At 37.3% G+C, this 13701-nt stretch overlaps 2 protein-coding genes across 3 annotated transcripts in view; one reads left to right on the top strand and one right to left on the bottom strand.

Annotated features, from left to right (window-relative positions):
• Positions 1-13701, top strand: part of LOC128623034 (NACHT, LRR and PYD domains-containing protein 12-like) — a 393909-nt gene that overhangs the window by 272158 nt on the left and 108050 nt on the right. The gene's annotated exons all lie outside the window — the stretch shown is intronic.
• The window catches only part of LOC128623035 (NLR family CARD domain-containing protein 3-like), a 96748-nt gene that overhangs the window by 42438 nt on the left and 40609 nt on the right, over positions 1-13701 (bottom strand). For both annotated transcript variants that reach the window (XM_053649883.1, XM_053649884.1), the window contains exons 6-7: positions 6917-7111; positions 1638-1811 (exon numbers count right to left, since the gene is read on the bottom strand). In XM_053649883.1, the coding sequence (XP_053505858.1) occupies positions 1638-1811; positions 6917-7111 (369 nt within the window). The remainder of the gene's footprint in view (positions 1-1637; positions 1812-6916; positions 7112-13701) is intronic.

The following is a 13701-nucleotide window of genomic DNA, read 5'->3' as shown; positions in this document are numbered from 1 at the left end:
AGATATAAAATACATGCGGTGAATAAGGATAGGAATATCTCCTCTATCTGCCCTCCTCTCATTAAGTCTCTCTCTATAATATAATTCACACAAAGAAGTCACATATAGTTTATATACAGTATCTCACAAAAGTGAGTACACCCCTCACATTTTTGTAAATATTTGATTATAACTTTTCATGTGACAACACTGAAGAAATGACACTTTGCTACAATGTAAAGTAGTGAGTGTACAGCTTGTTTAACTGTGTAAATTTGCTGTCCCCTCAAAATAACTCAACACACAGCCATTAATGTCTAAACCGCTGGCAACAAAAGTGAGTACACCCCTAAGTGAAAATGTCCAAATGACATTTTTTACGACTGTGGATAAGAAACCAACTTCAGTCTTGTCACGTAACTAACGTTAACCTGTTTAAACTGCTACTTAACTGGATGGAATGAAGACATTTGAATGATAAAGAAATATGTCTTTACATATATGCATCTACAAACCATTCAGTAGCTACTCATATTTCTGTCAGTTTTTTAATGCAACTACAATACAGTTTCCCTGCTGCTGAGCACTCAGCTCTGTTCTTTCCGCCATGTGAGAGGCAGCTCCACTTTTAATGGTATGGGCATGGCTAATTTTCAGAGCACGTTCCACTCCAAAATCAGTTGACCAATAAAGATTTAAAGTGAAAAAAATTTGCCAAAAGTCACCAAAAAGAACAGTATAAATGTTAGTCAATCAGAAGTAATCTTTTTGAAAGAATTATTTTGATTCTCATTACTTAGCTTGTGGATTTTATCATTTCATCAAGTTAAATTATTTCATAAAGATTTTATTGTTTCACAAAAGTTTAGACAAAATTAACTCCATATAAAACTGATGGACATTAAAAATGTCTACAAATTGGGTTCATCAGGTCTTACAGGTTTAGGACGTGAATTTCACCTTAAATAAAACTTCTACAGAAGAATGACATGAAGACAAAGGGACAAATGTGCTGAACCTTTTGTGCATTTGAGGAAGAATTGCCCAAAAATAAGTATAAAAATTGGAAGTGAGTCTGGTTATATATTCTGCTCAATTTAATGAAGTTTGTGAGATTCACAGTCATCAGTTTTACACGTTATTTTGTCCACCTCTAAAAACCAGGTGTAAATCAGCACCATGTGTGTTGCTGGGAGCAGTTGCCAGGTCCCTGGGTTTAAGGAGGAACTGAACTATTTTTGACTCACTAGCGTGGATTGATTTCTTTGACTGTGGATTGGAGTTTTGACATTTTTGGAAGTCTATTATTATTATTTAGATAATTTCCATTTCACTGCTGCTTTAAACCCTGCAGTTCACATACAACGCATTTAATTTGTTTCCCAAGTGCAGTTTGTGTGATTAATTACAATGTTTTAGTAAATTTCACAGTAATTTCAGACACACTGCAGTCGCATCAAGTCACGTTTTGTTCTGCAGCTTCTCACATACGTACATCTGACCCAAAGACTCTGTGACAAATCATCAGTGTGCAGTGAAAATAAACAATATTCCTCCTCAGGACATTGATGATGAATCTAAAACTGCTTCAGTCTCACTATTAGAGAATGTGTCTTACTGAGGAGCAGGTCATGTGACTCTCAGAGAGATGATCTTACCTCAGTGTCTCCAGTTTACATTGAGGATTCTCCAGTACAGCAGAGAGACTCTTCACGCCTGAGTCTCCTACATTATTATAGGATAGATCCAGGTCTCTAAGGTGTGAGGGGTTTGATCTCAGAGCTGAAGTCAGAGCAGCACAGCCTTCATCTGAGACACCACAACACTCCAACCTGTAGAGAGACACAACAACACACTCTTCCTCAACAGATTTTTATCTTGGTTTACTTGTTATGATGATGATGATGAAGTGTTTGTCATGATGGACTTTCTGCTCTCCCTTCACCAATCACAAGATATGATTAAAATTGACCAAAACATTACCACTGCAAGGCCAGAAATTGGTTGGGCCTGGGTAAAACAGGGTGGACGCAGCTTTGGAAATAAAACTCAAAAGCCAGCAGTCGCTCAAAAGTTGCATTTTACAGGAGCGTTTCTCATTAAAGACAACTAGAATTTAATTCAATGAAACACCAGCTACAAGGACCGAAAATGCTACAGCCAGACTATGTGAAATAAAGTCACATTTTGGGCAGCTTTCCCAATCAATAATGACACATCTTAAACAAAATAGTGTTGCACTGCTTTTCAACTTTTCAGCAGGTCCACTAAGACTACAACAGGAAGTTAGAAAATGTGCAGACAGAAACCAAGAGGTTTGTTGTGTTTAACTGTTAACATGCAGGCCTGTCAGCTCAAACGTAGCATTTTATTTAATTTAAATGTAATGTTTCTTATAAGCTATGATGTTAAATGATGAGGGAACATCAAACCCATGAAATTAGGACAAAATATTGTTTCAGAAGAAACCGACAAATCACGAATTATTTCAGCTAAGGTTTATTTTAAATCTATTAGGAGAACCATTATAACTGTCTTTGTTTTTTTTCCAAGATATGTTTTTGGTTGTGGTGATAGTTCACCCAGGTTGTGGTGGTTTATTCACCCAGGCGAACAGTAGCTGGTAAGTGTTTCTTTCTTGATTTTTAGTTTAAACTGGTTTTAGCATCGGCTGTCAGATAGAAGCTGTAACTGCGGTTCACTGTTGCTACGAGCTGTGTACACGTTGCTGGATTAGAGCTAATTCCGATATTCATAATCAGTTTCGGTCGGGAGTCACTCTTTCACGCGATTATACTTTGTTTTGCTAATTAAAGAGGCATGCCCAGCTGTGAAGGAGCCCACCACAGTATATAAGAACTAGGAAACGCTTAGGCGGAAGCATCAGGGGAATCCTCAGCCCTTGTCATGTGAAGACTGAGCTCATGTAAAGACCTGCGAGCCCTCACGCAATCTGCGATCAATTAATGACCGATGCTTAGTAGTGCCTACTTAGCTTGGCTCAAGGTCCCTTTCCAGAACCTTCACACTAACTGTCCCTCAGTGGTGGAATGAACTTCCAACCTCAATCCGGACAGCAGAATCTGTCACTATCTTCAAAAAACAGCTAAAGACACACCTCTTCTGTGAACACCTAACTAACCCCTAAAATGCCAACCCCACATTATCCTTAAAAAAACAAAACAAAACAAAAAAAACCCTACTCTGACACTTACACCTCTACTCTGTGCACTTTGCTGTTCTAGAATTCAAGTATAGATCTTGTATGGTAGCATTACTTGTATAGTTCTCCGCTTGATATATCGGTTTGTTTGTATTTCCTCATTTGTATGTCTCTTTGGATAAAAGTGTCTGCTCAATGAATAAATGTAAATATGTAAAATTATTTTATTCAAGTGATGATTTTAACAGAAGAAATAGTCAGAATGGACCACTGCCCCATCAAATTTTTATTAAATAAATTCACACAAAACTACAGTGAAAGCCTTCGACTGAAAAAAGGAAACCAGGCCTACTCTATTTCCTGTGATTAAAGATGACGTGTACAGACACAGACATCTTTTTTTATTACAGTTAAAATGACTTTGTTTTGGCATTGCCCCATGCACTCCTGAACCTAGGGCTGCACAATTAATCGAATATCGATCGCGATTACGATTTTGACTGCCCACTATTACATGAACATGATCGACTGCGATATTGATGTTTAAAGTTCGACCTCCGCTCATAGAAAACTCTGCTGCAGAGCAAATCAAGCGCTTCCTAAACTTACAGCCATTCACCATAGAGTGCTGCAGGGATGACGTCATTTAGTAATGACAAATCCCAGAAATGAAAGCATTCTAGTGCTCGAGCTGCCAGTTTCGCTGCGAGCTCCAGCGCTTGTGCGAGGGGAAATCGTGACATTAACATGTTGCTAAATGGCACTACAGAGGTTGTTGGGGACATTAAACGTCATCACGCCGGACAGGAAAAAACTTTGCAGATAAACTCAAGGCTCTACAGTGCCACCATTTCACTCGCATTTGCGACTGAAAAGTACTTTGTGCGACTGTGAATAAATATTTATTTGTGGTGCAAGTGACCTGTTCGGAGTTGTATAATACAATCAGAATAAAAACTAAAACTCCAAAATGTATCTACACCGCACAACAGTTACTTTCACACTGCTTTTTATCTCCTGTGTCAACCGAACAAGTGTGTAAATACTGCAAAGAAGCCATTATGATGACGAGAGTAACTCTGTACATCATCTGCTTCTCTCAACTTCCCGATCTCACAAACCGCCATCTTTTATTGATGACACAGAATGACCTGAACCTGCAACTGTGATCTGCTCATGTAGACACAGCGGTGTCAGGCGGAGTAAATTAATAATAATGCTAATGCGACAAGGTGGGTTTAATTCAAACTTCCTTATTAACTAATTCCTCACCAATCATAATCAATAGTAGCAACTGTTCCGTCTGTACACATGGAGTACACTGCCGCTCTCCTTCACCAACTCTAATACACAGTGCATTCACTTTATTTAAACTCACAGTTACCAGATATCACCCGAAAAGTCAACCAGTTTCCATGTTTTGATTTAATCCAACAAACACACAATATTATTAGCAGACATGGACTCTGTACTGGAGAAACCCATCTAAAACTGATCAACAAAAATAAAACTACTAAAACTGTAAAGACAGAAAATGTGCTTAGTTATAAATAAATCATTTAATATAAAAAATAGATATTATAATAGCTTCATAAAATATAAATAAAATGGGAAATGAAATAATTACTATAGGTTGCATTTAATATCAATTTGACAAGCTTAGTTTGCTTTTCCTTAGAAAGCTATTAGCCTTTTTCCTATTATGGATCATGCTTGTGTTAATCTACTTTTAATTAGAACTCTTTATTGTTTAAAATATTTAAAAATAAATATTTTATGCTTGTTTCTTTATCAATTAACCAACAGTATTTCTCATTGCTATTATTTTAATTCACTTAACAGTGACCATGAGCAGAGAGCTTACATTTAACTGTTTATGACCTCTTGATTAAAGGTCAAACAAGAAAAGTTTGGTATCTGGATTGGTTTCGGTCGTAAAAATCCTGATCGGTGCATCTCTAATGAGCACCATTAAACTAAAGTGCTTTTCAACTGACGGGTAAATGAACTCACCCAATCACATCCTATATGAGATTATTCAGATATCTACACAATATACACAGAGCGGTTCGAGAACTGACTCCAGCCCAGAACCATGACAGTGGAAAATGTCTAATAGTGTAGCTTTAAATATATTTAAGAGGAGCAGACTTCAAACACTGAACATTGATGTTTATTGTATTTGTTTACAAGGTGGAACAGGTTAATGGTTGTTTTTTGCATACAGTCTGTAAAATTAACTGAAAATATTAAATTTAGTTTATCAGAAGGTAAATTAATTTGTCATGGCTCACACTATGTTCCTAAATTCTGTCATAATTGACAAGCTCGTTTTCTCATGCCTACTCGTATGTTATATTGTGGCACATTAATGTTACCATCTCTAAAAAACTAAGCTTCAACTGTGCTCCTAAATTTTTACTGTGCTCCTAAATTTTTGTAATTAGGAGCACTCCTAAAAGAAACTGTTACCGTAGAGCCCTGGGTGTAGTTCGTTTATAGTACACGGTTAGCTTTTTATTTCTGGAGATTGTATTTAGGCTTCAAACTTCTTAAAAGTTGTGTTCATTTGTGAAAATTATCTTGATGGACAAAACGTGTTAGTGTTGTAAACTTTTGTTGATCACAGAGATTATTTTTTAAAATAATTCAGAAGCCTATGGGAAAATCCTATTGGGATTTTGACGAGGGAAACCGGTGTGATGATAATTTCCGGGTTCCGGTACAAAATGACATCATCCCTCCATTACCGCTCTATTGGGTGATTTGGCTGCATCTCTCCTCCTGTTAACACTGTTATTGCCTTTTCTGCAAAGGCCTGAATTGTTTTCATTTGATTGCATATTTTCATTTGGTTGATGGCATTTTTATTTTCACTTATCCTATATTTTGGGCACAATTTTATTTATATTTTGCTTCTACGAGATGATGCACATTAAGGACCAGTCTAATTTGATGCAAAGATTTGTACATTAGCAGGAATGTAGCACAACATGGAGGTGAAAGCAGTTGTCTGTTTATTTAAATGTGAAAGTGCAATAAAAATATTTTGTCACTAAAATCAATTAATAATCATGATAAATAATCGTGATCTCAAAATTGATCAAAAATAATCGGGATTATCATTTTGGCCTTAATCGTGCAGCCCTACCTGAACCAACTGCAGTTCTGTTCTTCAGCTCTCAGATGAGTCCAATCTCCACTCTGACAGCATGCTCAAGTGTTAACACAAACTGAAATACTTTTCATCTTATTATATCCTCTGATTACCGTGTACAATTGTCAGGGGGAAAAGACACGGTGTGGTGTCTGATTCAGAGAAGGTAAACTCTTTATTGAACTAGTCTGTTACACGGCTACACACCACACAGAAATGTTACTGAGCCACGTCATTCAATGCAACTTCTTAAAGCAGCAGCTCCTAGTGAATGAAAACTGGGGTTTGTGAATAATGTTAACATTATTACAACGCATTTTGGGTGGGCCAGACCTCCTAATGGATGGGCCCAGGCCCCCTGTAGCTTCACAACTGCTGCTGTTATTTAGAATTATTGATATTACATGTACTAGAGCTATGTTGTTATGTTAGAGCTTAGAGTTATGAGAACTTTTCTCTGTTTATCTCTATGTTTAATACATGTATCTAGTTATAAATTTATTTATTTATTTAATGCATCAATTATTATGGAGAGAAATCATTATCACTTTATGACCAATCTATTTGTTCTGCATGCTGTACTGTTACAGAAAATTTCAGGTGAAAATAACTCTTACCTCAGTATCTCCACTTTACAGTTAGGATTCTCCAGTCCAGAACAGAGACTCTTCACTCCTGAGTCTCCTAATTTAGTATGGGACAGATCCAGTGTTTTCACAGACAGGTGCAGTTCTCGCAGATTGGAGGTTTCTGAGCTGAGCGCTGAGACCAGAGCTGACCAACTTCTCATTACAAGTGAATCACACCTGATACTGAAGGAAATAAAATAATACATAATGAACTAACATTAGTGCAAATTCTCAAACAAGTCCTCAAAGTTTCCACTGAATCTTCTCATTTTCATAAATGCTAAAAGTACAAACACCAGTTAGACAATATGCTTAAGGGGACACTCCAGCCAACATCTAAAATCTAAACATCCATACATCTGTTGTAAACATCCCCAGGGCCGTATCTTCCCATAAGTGCTATAATCAGTAGCTTAGGGCCCCCAGACCACCAGCAGGCCCTGTGAGTTTTAAAATAGATATTAAAAAAAGCACAATTTACTATCATTTAGCAAATGATTTATGTTAATAGACAATCACAAGGGCTTTAGTGCAGTAACAGAAACTGCAATTTATGTAACTAAATTAGGTAACTAGTGAAACTAATGTCATAAATTCATGAAGAAGCGACGATCATGAATCTCTCTGGAGTGCAAAAACACAAAGGAAAAGGTAGAAGGGGTGAAACAGACCAAAAACACCATTTAAAAAATTATATTAATTCATTAATTTTAGTCAATTTGTCCACTTTCCTAGTTCCAATTGTTGATGTAATTAATATGGATAAAGTTAATGGCTAACTACAGTTAACTAGCTAGTATCTAGAGTAGGGTTGCCTCCCGCACCGTATAATATGGGATTATCCCTTATTGAAAAATAAAATGCTGCGTCTCTTATTGAGCTAAGACAAGATGAGATTTGTCCCGTATTCTCATACACATCGTTTCATATATCGTCATCACAGTGGTGAGAAAAACATGGCACAGATAATCATCAGCAGCTAAAGAGCAGAGTGAATTCACTCAATACCTATTACCTCAGAGTTCCCCTGAGGAGGATATGGCATGTTGCTGGTGTTGTTTAATAATTATTTTTTTTATGTTATGTACTGTTCTTTTTAGATATCTGATTGAATGATGAGGATTTTCCTGAATATCATTTACTGAAAAAAAATAACCATAAAATAATTAGGCTCTTAGACTAACTAGTAACTGGGAAATTCTCAAGCTAGCTAACATCAGGCTAATTATTTCATTAGAGAATATAACTTAGGCCTAATCAACCACAGTCATGCTGATAATATTCCATCCATTCTCAGAGATTATGCACTAAAGTCTACGATTATTAGACAGATTTATGTCATATTTCATAAATTAATGTAGTTTATATTCTATAAATGTTATTTTACAATTAAAAAATTCTAAATAAATAACTATGACTACGTTTACATGGACAGCAGTAATCTAATTATTGACCTTAATCTGAGTAAGATAATAATGTGATTAAGGTGTTTACATGAGTCGCTTTTAGAATATTCCTTTCATGTTCCCGTTTTACATGTTTTAGAACATAATTAGATTAACAGCCCGCGTCATTACGTCACCGCGCCACGCCACGCCGTCCCTCCAGAATTTCACGTATCAACATACAGTTCGTCTTTGTTATGGTACCGTATACAGTTTTGGGTGTTTTTATTTTATTTTTTTTTACGAACGCTTTAAGTGCAGTTAATTATTTGTCATGCTATACGTGCTAATAGACAGCTGCTTGAAGCGGTGGGTGTGTCCCAAATAGCGTAGTTACCGTCTATATAGTAGCCGAGATACATGTATTTTTCCCCACTACAGGCCTATAGTAGGAAAGTATGCGATTTGGGACACAGCCGAACTCTCTTGTTCGCCGTAAAACGTAAAACTGCCGTGTGTGATCGTGTCCTGTCGCAAAATGCAGTGAAAACTCCCACATGACGTTCATAATGTGATTAAGGTGTTTACATGTCACTACTACACGTCCATAATGCGACTAAAACAGGAGTACTCCACCTGTGTTAATTAGATTATTGCTTACTTCGATTATGACCTTAATTAGATTAAGGTAAGTAAAAATTGCTGTTTACATGGTAGTTTCTTAATTAGAGTATGGTCTTAATCGGCTTAAGAGTGGATTATTGTTGTCCATGTAAACGCAGCTAATAACAGTTTCCCCTGTATATTATAATTCATAAATATTATATATTAAAAGAAGCTTTACTTTTAAAACCAATCTTTTTTTAATTTAAGTCCATACAATGTTAAACTATCATTCTTCTATAATTATAGATGTTGTTGAAATAACAATTGTAAATAGAACTGTTAAAAATGGTTTAAAAGCAGCAACATTTTAACAAGTAGAACTCAATGTGAACTGTATGAATGAGGATGCTCCAACAAGTCTAGTCCTTCTCCTTACTAATGTGTATGCCTCAAATACCCTACAAATTTACTTCAAACAGGAAGGAAGCTATTGAAGAAAAATTATTTCAGACATTTGACCTTGCTGCGACTTTGACCCTGTTTGGATCAATTCCAAAATCAGTTCATCTGCTGGTTATGATGATAATTCCATATAAATCCTACAAACATTTAACAACTCGTTCTAGTTCTACAACTATAGCAACTCAGATGATCACAACCAGTGAAGAAATTATTTTCCTTATTTATATCCTTTTACTAAGTAGCCTAATGATCATTGTCAGGAATTTGGCTAGTGTTGAGAGCAGGATTTCAAGAAGTGGTCTGCTCTGCCTCTGTCTTTGGTTGGCCATATTAATTTGATTAAAATGACGGTTCTGCCACACGTTTTATACCTATATTCAAATATGCCCATATTCATAAGAAAATATTTTTTGTCCAAGCTAGATAAGTTATTGGGCTCCTTTATGTGGGGAGGCAAATCCCCCATATTGGAAAATCCTTTTTGCAGAAGCTTTAGTGCCAAGGAGTGATGGCATTGCCCAACTTTTTATTTTACTATTGGGCCAGCAATATTCAAAAAGTTCTGCATTGGATGTCAGCTTGGGTTTCGCAATCAATTCCTGTGTGGGTACAAGGGTAGGAAGCATGCACCAAATTTTCTCCTAAGTCCTTGGTTTGTGCGTCACTTCCGATATCAGGAATCACCTAATCCAGTAGTTGGAAATACGTTAAGAATCTGCAGATGAGGAGTTTCATAAAGTCAATATTCAAGTTTTTTTACTGAATTACCTGCTCCTTCAGTCATTGATATACTGCTGGACTTAAACCTAGAGGGCAGAGCAGTAACTTCTTGCATATATTCTCTTATAAGCACCATAGATCCACAGACCCTAAATTATGTTAAAAACTCTTGGCAACTTGACCTGGGTAGAGACTTTACTGATATGGAATGGGGTGGTATTTTAGACAAAGTATGTTCATCATCACCTTGTGCCAGACATGCCCTCATTCAACTTAAAATACTTTATAGGCTACATTTCACCAATTCAAAATTAGCTAGGATATATCCTGCTATTAGTCCTGCATGCAACAGATGCCTACGCTCGCCAGCCACAACAGCCCATATGTTCTGGTCATGCCCAAGATTGGAGGGGTTTTGGGAAAATGTCTTTAAATCTTTTAGTGATATGTATGGTGTCTCAATTGACCCTGACCCTGTTAGCGGTCCTCAGCACTAGTCCTAAAATATCGTGCTTTGGGAAGAAATGTATAAGGTAATCGCCTTTACCACACTGTTGGCAAGCTGTTTAATTCTTCTCTATTGGAAAAAGCTGAACCCCCACACATAGTAGATGGATTAAAGAAGTGATGTATTATATCCAGCTCGGAACAATATAATTCACTGTCCGAGGTTCAAAAAGCAATTTTTGTTGAAACGTGGTTACCTTTCCTAACGTATTTGGATGTGGACCTACTTTCTTTCTTTATATTCTCTTGGTGAATTTCTGACCCCCCCCCCCATTTTTTTTTCATAGGCTTTCATGCCAGTTACAATGCTGGAAAACTGGACTGTTTGAGGCAGGTATAAGGTGGTTGATTCTTTTCTTCATTTATTAATTGATTTTTTTTCACTTATTTATCTACTTCTTTTCTTATTTATTTGTACTATTGGTACACTTACATAATTATATGTATAGTATCTCACAAAAGTGAGTACACCCTTCACATTTTTGTAAATATTTGATTATATCTTTTCATGTGACAACACTGAAGAAATGACACTTTGCTACAATGTAAAGTAGTGAGTGCACAGCTTGTGTAACAGTGTAAATTTGCTGTCCCCTCAAAGTAACTCAACACACAGCCATTAATGTCTAAACTGCTGGCAACAAAAGTGAGTACACCCCTAAGTGAAAATGTCCAACTGGGGCCCAATTAGCCATTTTCCCTCACCGGTGTCATGTGACTTGTTAGTGTTACAAGGTCTCAGGTGTGAATGGGGAGCAGGTGTGTAAATTTGGTGTCATCGCTCTCACACTCCCTTGCATATGTACATTGCTGCTACACATTGGTTTGTTGTTTTAAAGAGAGTATCTGGTGTCTGTGAAATGTGTTCCTGTTGTTAAGCCACACGAGGGGGAAATGGGAAAGTACTGTAGGATGTCATAATGTTTTCTTTTCGTTGCATTGTTTTATTGTGTATTTTGAAATAAATGCCTAGAAATAAAGTAGTCAAAAAATTTAGTTTAAAGAGATGCTATAATAAAAATACATTAAAAGCATCTAGTAAAAACAGATTTAAACTTATTATTATTATTATTATTACTATTATTATTATTTCAATCTAACCATTTTTTAAAAAGTATTGATGGTTCATTAAAAGAAGTCTCTGACACCAAAATATTAATGTTTTACTTTACATTTTACTGCTAAAATAAAATGAACATGTAAAATCTAGAACCCATTAATATCAGTTCAGTCATGCTCACAATAAAAATCAATTAATCTTACTGTAGAATTTTAAATTGCTGTTCAAAGTCATAAGATCTGTCAATGTAATTGTGCCAGGAGGCTATTTTTTAACCTTTTATAAACTTGACATTTCAAATCCCTGATCAACATCAAACCCACTCATATCAGATCACAGTAAGGTACTCTGTGCGCCGAATAAAAAATTATTAATTTTATTGTAGAAAGTTAGCATATTTCAACTTTAAGTTTAAAAGATCAATGAATCGCAATGAGCCAAGAGAAGTTAAACCTACTACAGACATTTCAAATTATAAATATAAAAACTTTTATCCTGTATTTTAATAGATACTGTGAATTGTTGTTTTTTTGTTATTTATTTATTTTAAATAACCATTATGTAGAAAGTTAAATTGCTTTGGTTGTGTAAGAGCTCCTGGACGCTCATTTTCCGCTTTCTGAAAAGTGTCTAAAAGTATCTAAAAGCCGTGCCCCTAAAATTTACGTGCGGCTAATAATCGTGGTTTCAGGATGAGTGACTGGTTTATCCTCAGTTAATGTTTATGCAGTCCTGTTTAGCTCCCTTAAATCGCACGAAACTCCTCATGCTCTTCAGCAAAAAAACACCTTTATACAACACGTGAAAAAACGTCTGGGTTACCCTGTTCCCTGAGAACTCCATGTTGTGTTAGCTCAATGCTGTGGGAAGCACCCTCGCGTGTGACCGGCGTCTGAAGCTTGTGTAACATCATGCCTATTTATAGGCCTGCCGTAATCAGGTGGTGTGGCAATTAAGCTTGTTGCGTGATATAAAAACAGCACCTGTGAACCTCGCCGTTAGCCTCTATTATCTGAAGTGAAGACGCAATTCACAGGCATGCAATGTATCGTTCCCTTCCCAAGGAACAGGGTTACATGCGTAACCCAGACGTTCCCTTTCAAAGGGAACTTCACACTGCATTACTGCAATGCTGGGGAACCCACTCCCTTATACTGAGGATACGGCCTATTCAAAAAGATCCAAGCCCGAGAGTCACTGCAAGACAATCAATCCCGGGGTAGAATGTATATCCAGGCTGTAATATCAAATGAATGTGTACATCGTAGACCACCCCACAGCAGCACACACACCCTGTAAAGATACCCCTTTAGACAAAACCTTCGAGGAGGTGACACCACTAGTGGAATGAGCCCTTATGCCCAGGGGCGTAGCGAGACTGCATGCCTCATAAGCAATAGAGATTGCTTCCACTGTCCAACTAGGTATGCGCTGCTTCGACACAGCATCACCTCTACTGTTGCCGCCTAAGCAGACCAGTAGCTGCTCTGAATTACGCCACTGGCCGGAGCGGTGGATGTAAGTACAGAGAGCCCTTACTGGACACAGTCGGTGCAATTTCTCTTGTTCTGGTGTGAGAAAGCCTGCAACACTGTAGTCTGGGCAGCATATGTAGGCACTTTAGGAATATAATCTGGCCTAGGATACAGGAAGAAAGGCCTTGGCTAATCCAGGGGTAAAGTCAAGGCAGGAAAGGGCAATAGAGAGAGCTTGTAGATCTCCCACTTGCTTCAGAGATGTCAGAGCCAGCAGCAGAGCTACCTTTAGAGTCATAAGCTTCTCAGCGGCTGACTCTTAAGGCACAACAGGGGCACCGAAGAGACCTTCCAGGACCACAGAAAGGTCCCAGGAAGGTATGCCTGGTCTGCAGATGGACCTCAGACGCCTGACACCAAGCATAAACCTCGAAGTTAGAGGATGTTGCCCCACAGAGGCTCCATCAATAGGGGTGTAGCTGGCCAAAACGGCGGTCACGAAAACTCTGATTGTAGAAGAAGCCAACCCTGCTGAGAAACGTCCTTGTGAGAACTCCA

Source organism: Ictalurus furcatus, chromosome 19 (genome assembly GCF_023375685.1).
Source record: "Ictalurus furcatus strain D&B chromosome 19, Billie_1.0, whole genome shotgun sequence".
Classification (NCBI taxonomy): Eukaryota; Metazoa; Chordata; class Actinopteri; order Siluriformes; family Ictaluridae; genus Ictalurus; species Ictalurus furcatus.
The sequence above is the reverse complement of the archived record's forward strand: the minus strand, read 5'-3'. Positions and strand labels throughout refer to the sequence as shown.